Source organism: Orussus abietinus, unplaced genomic scaffold (genome assembly GCF_000612105.2).
Source record: "Orussus abietinus isolate OABI.00-Male unplaced genomic scaffold, Oabi_2.0 scaffold39, whole genome shotgun sequence".
Taxonomy (NCBI): Eukaryota; Metazoa; Arthropoda; class Insecta; order Hymenoptera; family Orussidae; genus Orussus; species Orussus abietinus.
Genome location: NW_019394554.1, coordinates 367,228 through 382,442, shown reverse-complemented (window position 1 = coordinate 382,442; position 15,215 = coordinate 367,228). Strand labels below are relative to the sequence as shown.

General features: G+C 36.6%; 2 protein-coding genes across 3 annotated transcripts; one reads left to right on the top strand and one right to left on the bottom strand.

Annotated features, from left to right (window-relative positions):
• The first annotated feature begins 60 nt into the window (after nucleotides 1–60).
• LOC105697718 (E3 ubiquitin-protein ligase listerin) lies at nucleotides 61–8,568 on the top strand. 2 transcript variants are annotated; one of them, XM_012421316.2, is made up of 24 exons: nucleotides 101–157; nucleotides 259–496; nucleotides 761–970; nucleotides 1,030–1,296; nucleotides 1,383–1,498; nucleotides 1,575–1,929; nucleotides 2,029–2,216; nucleotides 2,292–2,427; nucleotides 2,828–3,472; nucleotides 3,597–3,801; nucleotides 3,991–4,333; nucleotides 4,419–4,917; nucleotides 5,045–5,163; nucleotides 5,235–5,391; nucleotides 5,512–5,690; nucleotides 5,770–5,953; nucleotides 6,086–6,260; nucleotides 6,422–6,779; nucleotides 6,849–6,995; nucleotides 7,067–7,197; nucleotides 7,281–7,492; nucleotides 7,596–7,787; nucleotides 7,894–8,061; nucleotides 8,375–8,568. In XM_012421316.2, the coding sequence occupies exons 2-24, from the start codon at nucleotides 452–454 to the stop codon at nucleotides 8,432–8,434; spliced, it is 5,091 nt and encodes a 1,696-aa protein (XP_012276739.1). In that variant the 5' UTR covers nucleotides 101–157; nucleotides 259–451; the 3' UTR covers nucleotides 8,435–8,568. The 2 variants fall into 2 exon arrangements, with proteins under 2 accessions (XP_012276738.1, XP_012276739.1); XM_012421315.2 differs by having other exon boundaries at nucleotides 61–496.
• A 935-nt stretch (nucleotides 8,569–9,503) lies between these two features.
• On the bottom strand, nucleotides 9,504–14,458 carry LOC105697741 (PR domain zinc finger protein 5). Its single transcript, XM_012421357.2, has 9 exons — nucleotides 14,132–14,458; nucleotides 13,586–14,052; nucleotides 13,229–13,504; nucleotides 12,968–13,145; nucleotides 12,608–12,862; nucleotides 12,299–12,538; nucleotides 11,877–12,221; nucleotides 11,633–11,805; nucleotides 9,504–11,563 (listed from the first exon to the last, which is right to left on the bottom strand). The coding sequence occupies exons 1-9, from the start codon at nucleotides 14,456–14,458 to the stop codon at nucleotides 11,395–11,397; spliced, it is 2,430 nt and encodes an 809-aa protein (XP_012276780.1). The 3' UTR covers nucleotides 9,504–11,394.
• Between the last annotated feature and the right edge of the window lie 757 nt (nucleotides 14,459–15,215).

Here is a 15,215-nt window from a genome sequence, read left to right as displayed (position 1 = left end):
TACAAAATCAGAGGGCAGCACAGGATGCGATCGCGCGACCTGCCCGTGAGCAAAGAATTCAGAAGTCTCCAGTCTCTGGCAGTCTCTGGAGACATCTGTATTCTTTGCCGTGAACAATCTCCCAACTCATCTCTGCTATGAAATTACACAACTGTATGTATGTACATACACAACTACGCAATTAAGTGAAATTTTTACTAAACAAAGAGATAACACAATAAAACAGCGAAATAACAGAAAATACAACCACATTTCAAGGAAATAAACTGAATAGGGCCTATAGCCTCGGCATAGAACCCTGTCAGGAAATAAGTTGGCATCAATAGAGTCTGCGCGATAAAGACTCTGGAGCCATAAGCAGTAACGAACGAAGTTCCGAGCTTCGTTGGCGTTGACATATGTTTGTTTTAAATAATTAGTGGCTTTTGGCAGATTGGAAATAATCTACGTAATGGGGAAAAATAAACAAGCGCAACGGACCAAGAGCAATGCTCGAGTGAGTTGAATAAATTTCATGTCTCCAAGTATATGCTTGTTTTGGTTAACCTAAACATTCACGTGTTAAGTTGAATGTTTTATGATTTATATTTGGTCGTAAAACTTTTTAATGAATATCATGAACAGTTAAATGTATTTGCAAGTAGATTTTGACAATATGCTTGGTAATATTTAGTACTCCTATACGAGTGTGACATTGCTGTTGAAACCAGTGACATTGGTTTCTAGTAATACGTCTCATTTATTAAATGGTATATTCTAGCCATCTAGCAGTAGCCGTAGTGCAGAACTTCTCGGAGCAACAGTTCCTGGATTTATTGGATTTTCAGCAGATAAAAGTGGTGGTTATATTCCGATCTTACCAGGTCTAGAAATAAATAATGGTAACAATGTCGATGCAAATAATGTTGGCTCCAATTTTCAATTGGTATTAAAGAAGATAAATAAGAAAGATGTCACGACAAAGACAAAGGTATTTAGTATAGTTGGATTTAAAAGTACTTTATTATGCAAATAATGAATTAATTATAGGCCCTTCAAGAATTTGCAGAGTTGTGCAAAAATGTTTCATTAGTAGAAATTGAAGCTGTGTTACCATTTTGGCCTAGAATATATTGTCGGTTAGTCCTGGATATAGAACATAGGGTTCGAGAGGGAGTGCACATAGCGCATACAGCTCTTGTCAGACGAGTAGGCAAAGGTATAGCAATTTATTTAAAACAGCTGGCTGGACCTTGGTTCACCTCTCAATTCGATACGTACCCACCTGCAGCCTCAGCTGCTGCTAATTCCCTTAATGTAAGTTCAGTGTGTATATAAATAGTCTTTAACACTCGATCGTTTCAAGTATGGTCTAATTTGTGGAAATTTATATACTTTTGAAGGAGACATTTCCACCAAATAAGATTATCAATGCAATGGTTCATTGCCAAGAAGAAATTTTGTCGTACATTTGTGACAACATTACAATGGAGACACCTCAGTCATTACTATTGAACATGTAAATATGAAACCTCTTTGGCAATAATATGTATCAATTTGAAATCCATTAATCTAATTAGGTTTTTTCGCGTTAGAAATACTTCATCGGAAGGGATGGATGCAAGGTATCACAGATTGTTAATCGCAAGCTTACAAGGCTATTGTCTGTATCTAACAAAAGTTCCTTTGCATCAAGTTGAAAAGACCCTGAATATTCAGGAAAAAATTACCAGTAATAACAAATTCTGGAAATTGGCTAAACACGAGGTTTTGTTGATAGAGACTGCTTTTTTCAACGTTCTTACATTAATCATTGACCGAGCAAATAAGCTCATTAAACATCAAAAGAAGAAGACAATGACATCCATTATTAATAGTCTCGATGAAACCGACCCAATTCTACTTGCTGCAGTGTGGGAATGTTTGCTTGTAGCTATAAGCAAAATTGAGGTTAGTACTTTAAATACACAAATTTAATCCACGATACAGTATGCATTAAAAAGTAACCAAAGCATCAAAAAACATACATGGTGATTCGACTGTTTTTAGGATTGGTACGAATTTGTACACATCGACAAATTTGTACTACCGAAATTGTGGCAAGTATTGAGAAGTGGAGGGCAATGTTGCGCCAGCATTGTGTATCCAAATCTTTTACCTTTTGTGAGTCAGTTTCCAAAGTTTAATACGGATCTCAATAGTCTGTATACCAACTTCTTCAATAATATGCGGCAAGGGTAAAGCATTGATTTTTCTTCTTCTATAATTTAATGAATTATCATTCATGAATAGCTTTATTAATTTCTCCATAGATTCTCCGTAAAGAGTGTGCAACTGAGCCAATCAGAAATGCAAGCAGTTACTACATCATTCATTGAATGTTTGCGCTATGCTGTTCTTCTTAATAGCAGCGACATATTCTTATGCAAAATTCTACTAAAAGAACAGGTAAAGAATATAATTGTGCCACGTGTCTGTAATTGTATTAACTCTCATTTCACATCGCTATTTTCGATGAACGCAGGCTATGTTCATGGGTCGTTTGTGCACTGGGTTCATTAAATAATGTTGAAGTTGTGTAAATGAGATCAATTTGTAGCGAAATATTAATTGAAACTTCTAGATTAGGGAATATCATTTTAGAAGGGGAAAACTATTTACATAATTGTTTAGACAGATTGAGATGAACAGAATCTTTGGAGATATTACAGGGGACAGATTCCGGTTGCGTGGATGTGAATGACCCACCGACATGGGCCGAGGGTTGAATAAGTGATTAAATAATTAAGTAGGTCTTTATCCCAAATTAGTATGAATACCTGTCTAAACGTTTTCATTTCTTTTTCAGCTTATACCAGTGCTCGAGTCGTGCATTAAAGAATGTTCTCTGATCAAATCGATTTTATTTGGTCAAGTAACCAATTTGGTTCGATATTGGAGTAAAAATCGTACGAATACTGATTATCCGTCCTATGTTCACTTAATAAAAGAATTTTGGACCGAACTTGACATTCTATTTGATAAATTAAATGATGAAGACAATGAACGTGCTCGACATTCGCAAATTAATCTGCTGCTAAATCTGAGAAACGTATCTAATAAGAATCGTGAGAATCTGAGAGTAACATTCTCCGATGCAATCACAGAACCGGTAATTCACAATGACATAAAGTCTGCAAAATCTACCGAAGATACGGTTTTTCTCAAGGAACTTGATCAATTTGTCTTCGCAATCGGCGTTCGATGTTTCAATAAAATTATCAAAGATCGCTCCTCACCTGATATTGAATATTTTAACAGCATCGTTACGAATTTTAAAAATAAGGACTTGTTCAATCCAATTTCCGATGTCTTCATTGTTAATCAAGAAAAATTTAAAGTTTGGCTTACCGAAAATTCCGAGCAAACAGACATGTTACTTCGATTAGCTTTTGCTCTCAGTAAATATATGGATACACAAAATAGAGAGAAGTTGTTAGAGTGGTTGTTAAAGGTAGGCTGCAAGAGAAGCTGTTTGTCAATTAAAATTGTCTATTTACTTATTTTTATAGCAGAATTCGTCATTTCACTACACCAACCAATGAAATTCATTTTACCTTTTCTTATATATTTTCCAGCTTGACGATCCCAGAATATTGAAAAGCGTTGTGTACTGTGCGGTGTCGGAGAATAACAGGGACGAGGAAACTGTAAAGAAGTGGTGTTTACAAACCGAGGTAACATCTGCATTGATTAATATCACCAAGGAATTAATTACAGATGTTAACGGGGACGAGAATAGAAATATTCTTTCACTCGCTTTTCAATCTACTAATGACGGTGGTAAGTAAGATATTTATATTCTTGTTGATATTAGCATGTACTACCTGTCATAAGAGGTTGCCGGTCCTCTGCAAGAAACATTTCAGAATATTTTTATCGGTTTGAAGAAATTTTGGATGAAATTGGAAACGCTCGAATGCATTTCAATGACTAACAATGTATCAAAGTGTAGTTTTGCACACGCAACAGGTCCCCTGATAAGTGAAACGGCAATTAATGACATTACATCTTTATTGTGTCACGCTCTGAACGATACCGAGCAGCGCAACTTTTCAACTCTATGCAAATTTGCGTCACATGTACTGTCACTCGTGTGGTCTTACGAAACACCATCGGTGGCAGCCATTCAAATGTTGGAAACTCTATTTGAATTAAGCATACAACAATCATTCAATGACACCAGTCTTGCACATATTGTACAAAGCTCATGGAAAGACGGACTTGTTCAAATGAGGCGGAAGTTTTCTCAAGCGAAATTTCTTGAAATTACCAGCAAGCTGGCTGAGACATTATGGGAAGATATATTGGAAAGGTTCTCTCTTCCTTAACGTTAACTGTTACTTAAAATAAATTTCATTTTAAATCTTGAAATAAAATGATATTTAAATTGTTTTTAGGCAAGATTTTCGACTTACGGATAAATGGATCGAAGGTGCTACTGACTTCTTAGAGGTAGTAATTACAAACGAAGATGGATATTCGATGGACTTTGTCAAAGACGTTCTTCCGATATTCCTAATTGAATCAAATGTTAAGCCATGGCTGACAGACATTTCTACGATCGTTCTACACGGTGAAGTAATTTCTGGCAATTTATACGCATCCCAATTGCAACAAAGAGTTCCTGTTTGCAATGGTCTTGTTCCCGTTGACACTAAAGATAGTATTAACGATCATATGGTTAATTGTTTGAGATGGGCCATGCTTAGTGCAAGATTAATGAATGAGTTATTTGGAAGAACGGAGAAAGATACACTTAACCAAAATAATGGTCAATGGGAAGTCAACGTGGATACGGAATTTCAACTTATTTGTTTGCCAACTGTTACCGAGATATTGAAAAATGTCATCTACGTTGCTGTACTTGGTCAAATCTATGAATCGCACTACCAATCCGTAAGTTTTAGAATTTTGTTTTTACCAACATTGGTACGATTTACAAAATTAGTACAATTTCCTATGTAATCGCTTCTTCTTCTTCTTCTATGTGATTCCAAGTGACTTAAATCAATTTAAATTACAGACCAAACATTATATTAATACAAGTGCACTACTTATTTCGTTGAAAGGAGAACTAGAAAACTTAAAGAAATTATATATCCCAAAAAGTGTGTACACGGATACCGTATGTAAATTCGAAGAGTAAGAACAATAATTTGAATATAAGCAAAGAAAATATTTTAATGCTAGTACTAATTATTTTTTACTTATAGATCGTCGTCGTTGAGCTCTAGCATGTGGGCGTATATGCTTCGTTTCTGCTGCACTGAATTAGGTTCAAACAACGATCCAACGGTGTATTTAGAAAACTATAAAAAAATCTTTTCTGACGGCAACTCGACCCTGGAATCATATCTTCAAACAATCCAAGTAAAATGGAAAACTGTTCTAACTTTTCCACTAAAGTGGAAAACTCTTTCATACACTTTCCCATTAAACTTTCGTTTTGAAGATGCATTGCATATTAAAATACATCAACTTTCGTTGTAGATTCTGTCAATGTATTTGGATTTGGGTAAAATTTCGTTGAACATGGAAGATGAACTTGATACTTTAATAGTAGGAAGAAGCGTGCTTACTGCTCAGGATGACGAATCGATATTACTAAACATTTTAAATAGCTTAATAAATCGTTATTATGCGGATCCCACCTTTCTGCTCCTGGATCAGTTGAGTATATATTTCCTTATTACGAAGTATGAAATCATAACAAGATACGTAAATAACTATTATTGAACGGATTTGCAGAGACATGCACGACGTTTCCTGGGAACAGGTGACATTGCCGCTCGAAGTTGTTCGACTACTTACTAAATTTGTAGCCACTATTCCTGATAAATTATCTTCCGTTCATTGGGATTGCGTTCTAATATGTTTGGCTTCGTGGCAACTCTCTATTAACAAATCGAAAAGCTATTACGACGATATAAAGGTATGCATTTTTAAACATTTTTTAGTATCAGAATAAAGTTATAACATTCCTGGGTATGTACAGTATTACACGTAAGCTTGTTCGTAGATGCGCTGCTAAAAATGGATTTTCAGTAGAAAATGTTATTTTTAGGTAAAAGCTCTAACCATTGCTGTAAGTCAACTTTTCTGCGCGGTCCAAGGTGTAATGAAAAAATATGAAGCGGAGCCCTCGGTTGACTTGCCTCCTGATTTGTTCGATGAATGGAAGAATGTGTTTAGCAGAGATATACAATTCGGTATCGTATCAACGTGGATGACGTATGCTGGTTCGTTTGCTTCATTGATCTTTAAAAATGAATCGTTCGCAACTACCCCTAGTAATAATCTACACGATCGTGACAATTTATTAACATATGTGCGATATCCAAAATGTTAGAAATTTACCGTTTAAGTATTACGGCAATGATTTATAATTAGTTCTTTTCAGAGATGTCGGATCATGAAGACATTTTAGTCACCAGTGTCATTCCTCTGGATTACTTGGGTGAGGCAGTAAGATTGGTGGACGAGAAACTATTTTTCGAGAAAGAAACCGGTAACAACTTAATGGGTGTTACTCCCGATGAAGTAGTTAATTTCTCCACGGCACTAATCAAGTCGACTGTCCCAAGTATTCAATTGGGAGCATACTACTTGCTAAAAAGCGCTCTTCCGGAACTAGTCGAGCGTGACAAATCAATTATCGAAGTAGAAACCTTCGATCCTGATTCCCTGAATATTCAGAAGTTTGAAAGGGTTGTCTCAGGCATGGGACAGATAGTAAATACCATGTTGATGGATTTCAAGTACGTGAAAGCAGATGATATTTAGCCGAATGGAGGATCCTCAAATAAACGTTTGAATCGTTCCTACAGATTATGCGATGCTATCAGCTGCACGATTCAACCGTACACGGACTCGTATACATACACCCTTGGTTATCTACTTTCATGGGCTATCGTCTTGGAGATGTGTGCACACGCTCATGCCGATTTGCGTTATCAATATGCGGAAGTGCTCAAGTGAGCTCTTTAAATGTTGAAACTCTTCGCTACCTTTATTTTCTGAAGTTATATATTGACTTTTTTTTCAGGAACAATGTTTTCACATCTTTACTGAATAACATCTTCAGAATGATGCCCGTTGAAGTACTTCAAGATAATAAAAATAAGTCATCAATACTAATGAAATATTTCGGTACTACTCCATCCCTTGCCTTAAAAGGTAATTTCGATTTAATAGTAAAGTTTACATGGCTTAGTAATATCGTAACAAATGTAACGCATAAAATGATACCGATTGAACAGAGAGTTGGACAGAAGAGCGGCTGGATCATATGGTTTGTTGGTTATATGCTAACTCTTTAAGGTATTTACCTGTATTGGTAAGGCAGTGGTGGAGTACTACAGATAGTAGGGTTAGCGCTGCTGTGGACAAAATTACTATTCTCTATGTGAGTCCTGTACTATGCCAAGAAGAGCTTCAAAATAACAGATTAACTGACATTGAGAATATGCAGGTAAACGCACAAATGAAACCTACATATATTATAATTATTTCGATCGATGGGATTTGTAAAACATTGTAGTTGATGTATGTATTTTAATATGTCTTAATGACAGGTGAAGATTCATCCTACAGCAAGAGAAGTCGTGGCAGTTTATCAAATGGAAGATACCAAACTGGAACTTAGTATGACACTACCTATTAATCATCCATTAGGACCTATCACAGTAGAACCAGGCCAATTTGCAGGTGGAGCTGCCAATTGGAGGAATTGTCACATGCAATTATCTATATTTCTGACTCACCAGGTAAATTTCTCCGAAAAAGGCAGAAGGAATGCGAGTGCCAAAAATATTGTACGAATTTCACGTTAGGATAATTGTTTCAACATAATATCTATAACCATTCTTTCAGAACGGCTCTATTTGGGATGGACTCTTGTTGTGGAAAAAGAATTTGGATAAGAAGTTCGCTGGTGTGGAGGAATGCTACATTTGTTTCAGCATCTTTCACAGCGTCACGTATCATATACCAAAACTCTCTTGTCGCACCTGCAGGAAAAGATTTCATACCCCTTGTTTGGTAATACTATACCATAATCTTTGTCAAACAATGAGTTCAGAGGTTTCTACAGGAGGTAAGCAAGATATGGATATTCGATTCCAAATAATTAGTACGTTGGCTCGTACGCTTCTCTATGCACGCATTTCCTTTATAAAATAATATGACCTGTCATAGAATTATATGACCTGTCGTTGGGTAACGTGTGTGATCTGTTATTCGTACTCTTGGTCAGTCAACTTAGGGAGTGAAAAGCAATGTAGGGCCTGTGGAAACCTCTGAATTCTTAGCCTGTATTATTAAATATTAATACTTTTATCTTTTCGTATTTCAGTACAAGTGGTTCAGTACAAGTCAAAAGTCAACCTGTCCCATTTGTAGAAATGTATTTTAACTAATATCATTCGGCTATTCTATATACTTTAATAACGCACACTATAAATAAAGATTTTTTTATTATTAGTGTATATAAAAAAAACATTAAATTATAAATATGACCAATACCAAAATGAGGCCATTATTAGCGGATTGAGCAGATACAATTTATGAATGTACAGTCGAAAGTTCCCCATTATCCTGTGCTGTTCTCTGGTTTCATACGTTAGCTTTCACCGTTTTTTGCCCCCAAGGGCGGCGCAACGAATTTCTCAGGAGCTCGCGCACACGCGATGGCGGTACCATCTACCAGTCGCCGTTGGCGGCTCACGTACTCGTGATGCTTACCTACGCTTACCGACACTGCTCGCTTTTGATGGTAAGGGAAGAACACTCGTGACGCTCCATTTGACTTTATCTACTTATCTACGCTCGAAAAACGCTCGATAACGCTCGAAAACGCTTGAAACCGCTCGAAAAACGCTCGATAATGCTCGAAAACACTCGAAAACGCTCGATAACGCTAGTAGGGAAATGTAAAAAAAATCATACGCGAAATGACTCGGCTTATATCCGGGGTTAGGTAAGCCTCGGGAGGATTTTTCGCAGTATTCGACTCTCACGCATACTCCTCGAGTGTAGCGCCGAACGCATACACATACACGTATAATATAATACACATATAATACGTAGACGCGCTGAGTTTTCTAGGAGCGATCGCACTCACGCAGATTCGCTGCATGAGGGTTCTGTACGCGACACCGACGCGTGTCCCAAAGCTCTGCATAACGTCGACTTCCAGGCAACAATGTACTTTATAGTAGTAGATAAGTAGATAAAGTGAAATGGAGCATCATGAGTGTTCTTCCCTTACCTTCAAAAGCGAGCAGTGGCGGTAAGCGTTGGTAAGCCACCACCGTCAACTGCCGCATGGTACCATCACGAGTACGTGAGCCGCTAACGACGACTGGTAGATGATACCGCCATCGCGAGTGCACGAACTCCTATCAGAAATTTGTTGCGCCGCCCTTGGGGGCAAAAAACGGTGAAAGCTAACGTACGAAACCAGAGGGCAGCACAGGATGCGATCACTTGATCCTGCCCGTGAGCAATCTCCCAACTCATCTCTAGTAGAGTTTCCACATTACTGACGTCTTTCATTTTCGGCGGCATCATTCAAAATAACAATTTGTCAATGATCAGGAACCTTCCAAAATTAATTGTAACGTGTTTAAAACGTGTTCTGCGCTTACAATAATTGCAAAGCATATCAATTTTTTTACCTGCAATATTATCACTGATTATCTACTTGTTTTTAATGGAGAAGATCAATACACGGTTCATTATTAATGATTTGTAACTTTTCTTTTTTAATAGAAACCTGGCTATTACTTTGTATGTACATACAGTGACACAAATCCATGCAATTGATCCTTCCGTTTTTTATATTCATCTGCAATGAATAGTAAATTATTTCAAAGATTTTATTAAAACGTTTTATTACTTGCTTTGCTTACCCCTTGCAATATTATAAAAAATTAGTGATACAGCTCGGAATAAAACTGAATGGCATTTCAATGCAATATGACTATTTACAATGGCTTATAGCTAATACTTGACACTGACCTCGTCAATTAATTCCATTTGTTCGGTTACGATTACATAAATATATGGGACTGTAATTATAAAAACGATCCTTATTCATGTATATATAAAATACTTAAATTCAACAATGAGCAAGATCTTTAGTAAGAAACTAGACAACATATTTTCTATCATAATTATATATTTTTTCATGATAATGGGTAACTCAGGGACGAAGAAATTTGCGGCTCATATGAAAATATAATTGTGAAGAACAATACTGGTAATTGTTCATCGATCAGTTTCTTGTTGCAGAGCAGTACTGCTAATTAAACTTAGTAACATAAAGAATAACAATGGTTTGTGGCAAAAGTAAGTAAATTGTACAAGATTGCCTCATTCAAATTATACTACATGTAACATGTTTTTGTTTTAACAATTAATTTTTAAACCGAACACAGTTAAATGTAACAGCATCCAGTTTAATACATGTTACAAGTAATTAACGTATACCAAATGTATACCGGATTTTACAGACCTCATTAGAATTTTACAATGTTATTTTGACAATGAAACATAAAAAGTCAGTAGATATGCCATAAAATTCTAAACGAAGTCTTTATATTTGAATGTGATTACTATTTCCAACCTATTATATAATATCGAATGTACACATTTAAGATGAAATTACTCTTCAAAGATTGCTGTTGAATACAAAATAATAAACTATTTTTCTTACAATCATATAAACACAATCTCTAAGTACAAATAAGGCTTAAGAAGCAATTAAATTTCCAACAAGAGCGACCATTATCTACAATACACATCGAACATGGCCAGAAAATTCTGATACAGGCAAACATGGTGTTATAAAATATACTCTATCGTTATATAGCTACATATAAATTTAATACTAAGTCTGCCTTCTAGAACATGTAAGATACTACGTATTACGGTTTCATCGAATACAGTTCTCCGTGGTAAATTGTATTATTTAAGGCTTGGCTTACGGTGGTCACCGTGACTGTGCCGAAATATTTTTCTTAGATTCTACAAGTGGTTTGTTGCACATGTCATAATGAAAGGAATTCTTTCATTGAAATTCATGAAGTTTGAGTCTCCGAGAAGGCATGCTGCATCTCCAAAAAGCTTCTTGCACCAATATACTTTCCAGGAACATTAGTGATAAATGTATAAAATACACGTTCTTTTGTGTTACTGTACACATGCTTGACTTTATGAACTTTTTCCCTAAGTGAAAATGTTTCAGATTTGGTGTAACCTACATTTCTCACGATATGGGGTAAAAGGCCAACACAGTTGGTGTGTCTCTTTAATTCCTGTAATAACTTCCGTAACTAAGTACTATTTTCTTTTAAATACAACTGACATTCTCTATTCGTCAGGGTGATCTGTCTTAATATGATGCGTAAACATGTATTGTGTCGTAAAACGTTTCTTACAGTAAGGGCATTGATACGGCATTACAGGATGTGCAGATCTAAGATGCGCAACTGCAAGTTCTCGTAAAACGAATGGTGACTGACAAACTCCACAACGATACCTACAATAATTTTATATAATTAGTCAAAAATACGAAAGCCGAGGAATAAACAAAAAAACCGCAGCTCACCCTCCAGCTGTCCTGATAAGAGTTCTTTTAACAGGGATAGGTGCAGCTTCTTCTTTAATTTCAACTTTAGGTTCTATAAATGGCACCGATGTCCCTGCAGATGTTTCAGGGGTTAATTTGGGCATCGATTCAAAGTCTTTCTCCTTTTTAACTTCCTGATTCCGTAATTGCATCTGGAATTATATGGTTGCAGCGTGACATATTTGCAACGCAAAGGGAAAATAATTACGATTTCCACTCTTACAGTTTTCTGGTTTTCAGTGTGCATTTTCATATGCGAGTTTCTTGATTGCGACGTAGCAAAGGCAGCATTGCACGTTGAACACTTATATTTCTTGCTTGCTCCATAGTTCCCTGATTTCTGTATTGTATTTAAAGTTGCGTTTTTCTTACTAAATAAGGATTTTCCTGTACACTGATGGGTCATAAGAGAGAATTCTTTGAAAAATATCTTGTTGCATTTTGGACAATGATATGTCTTATCCACTGTATGTGTTGCCTGATGTGCTTTATGCATATCTTTGTCTGTAAAGGACTTGTTGCATATATTACATGTATACAACGACATATTACCACGTTTATGAATGACCTGTAATTTAAAAGTGAGTAAAACTGTTTTCAATGACGTGTTAAAATGCCATGCATAGAATTTTTCATCATCCTTACTTCATGACGCAGAAGTTGCCATTTCTCTTTGAATGTCTTTTTGCACACGCGACAACTAAAGTTTTTATAAACGTAGTTGTCAGAATGCGTTTGCAAATGTGTTAACATCGTAGTATGGTCACCGAACCATTTCAGACAAATACCACATCGTGCTACGTTCTTAGAGGCATTGGCGTTTGAGAAAGGATTACGCTTTATAGGAGGCTGGTCATCAATAGAAATAACGTCTTCGTCCGCCATCTAGTGATATCCACAACGCGTTAATATATTTAAATAATATTCAACGAATAGCAATTTTGTTACTCGAACCTCAGAGTACGTTCTAGTTCTTCCTCGAGTTCTAGCTTCCCTTGCTTCTCGCGCTTCTCGTTCTTCGTTAAGTGCTTCTTCTTGTTCAACACTTGCCATTACAGGTGTCATTATGGGTTGTTGATTATGTTCACTCAATCTGTGCGCAGCTAATCGAATGAAAAGTCCAAAGGAACGACCACAAATATCGCACTTATGTTTCTTCGGTTCATGGGTACGCATATGATTTGATAATGCACTTTGTTGTGTACACACCTATGACACGGAAATACAAGACAAATGATTTGTAACAATTTTCAATAATTTAAGCAATCAATGACACAAAATGGTAAATAGATAAGCATTATGAACATATATTACCTTTCCACAAGTAGGACATGTTAATGACTTCACATTTTCGTGTTCCTTTTTTATCACTTTAGGTATTTCTTCTTTTTGTGGAACAGATTCAATGGACAGAGATGGCAGTGCTACATGACAAACAGCTTGTTGATGAAGCTGTTTGTGACTTTCGAAACAGTCTATACTTGGGAAAAATCTGATAACACAAATATTATAACTTGCACAAATATATATATTTTTTTAAGCGTTTCTGATCAACTTTGCATTTTTCATAATTACCTGTTGCATAAAGGACACCAAGTACTTCTTCCAATCTCAATAGATTCGGCAACATGGTCTCGTAACCTGTGATGCCTTAACATATCCCAACTGACAAATTCACGCTCGCATTGATGACATTCTTTCACAGTCTCATCAAAATCCAAAGTAATTTTAAGATGATCACTGCCTTCATGTTTTGCAAGCTCTTCAACAGAAGCAAAAACTAATGAACACTTTTTACATGTATACACTCGTGGACAACTGTTCAAATGTTTCATCAAACTCTCCTTTGTTCTGGAAACACAAATATTATTTCATTAATTTACAACTTAGGTTCAAATGTAATCCAAAATTGAAGATGCAAGGATAGCATACCTATAATAATTATTGCAAGGTGGACACCACCATTTCGAACTCAGTCTTGACCTCACTGTCAACTCTTTACGATCGTTTAATGTCAAATTCCCTGTTAACACTTGCTCCAAAATACTAGTTCTTTTTTCTTCTTTCTTAACTTCTATTTCAGGACTTTTCCTTTCGTCCAATCGATCATCTAACAGAACTACATCATTTTCTGGTGTCTCGATGACCATAACATCGTTATTATTCGGTTTCTGTGGATCCACAGATTTTTCTTTTAAATGAGAATTCGAGCCGAGATCGACAAACAAGGGCTCCTCTATTTGGACTTCACAAGGCAATTCTGGTAAAGGATCACCACCGTTATTCACTGGATTTGTTTGTGGATTACTAACAGGAATTGATGGGCATTCAAATGGCAGTGACGTTGGTAGAGGTACCAATGGAGGTGGAGCTCGAGCTTTTTCACTACACAGCTGAACCTAAGAAAGCAGCATAAATGACATAATGTAAAAGGACTATTGCAGATTCCTATTTCTTGCAAAAGATAATTATACATACTTGACACGGGTCAGGAGAGTTTTTCATAGCATCCAAGAATATATGAACAGCTTCCAAGTCCTTCATTGCTAACAATTTGATGTACATACTCTTATAAACGCTTAAACAATATTCTCTGAACTCATAGGCATCGTCCAGTCTAGCCGCACAGAACTGACAAATTTGCTTAGGCAATGGATCGGTTTTGTATACCATTACAGGCAAGCAAGCTCTCAGTTTTTGTGCAACCTTTCGCTGCAGACCCTCGTCTCCAAAGATTGGTAACATCTCTGTCTTTTCCTCGGAGCACAGCCTGCAGGAGTTGCCCCAATTGTTCATTGCAGCCATCGCGTAGGGTTGCTCAAAAATTTATTAACGAGACGGGAACCTTCGAACGAACGTTATTACCGCTGACACCACACGACCCGGATTCCATTGGTTTCAAAAAGTGAAGTCTACTTGAAATTAGGTTAGGCGGCAAAACGACCGTCCGTAGCCGCCACAGCAGGATTCATTAGGCCTTTCCATTATTTTTGTTGGATCTCTGCGATGAGTCCGAAAAATTCGACCTTATCTCTTGCGAATTTCGTTAAATTGAACACCTTTTCTCGTACTTTCACTTGAATACCATCCCTCTATCCATGCAGCCTGTAAAGTCTACCGACTAGAGAACCGGTTCTTGCATATAGTGGTGTATTATTCCCGTCCATGCAGTCTTCGGTCTGTTTTACTCTCGACCGCGTATTTTACTAAATAATGCGATATTATGATTTGAATTTTATTTCTCGCCGAATAGACAACACGTTTTTATAGATTTTTGACAGACAATCATCGACGACATATATACCAACATTAACCATGAACTGTGCATGAGATAGGGAAAAGTGGGTCTCTGCTTCAGAGAGAGAGACGACTCTATTTGAAACTGGATGCAATACGAGCCATTGACTATAAACCCATGGACTCTTAATAACAGACTCCGTCCTTCCGTCAAAACGAACGCCAAAGTGTACACTTTTCGTAAAAGTGTAGTAAGTGTAGGCAAAACGAACAAACCTTATAACCCACACCTCCAACAATGTTCGATTTACAAGGTTCAATTTAC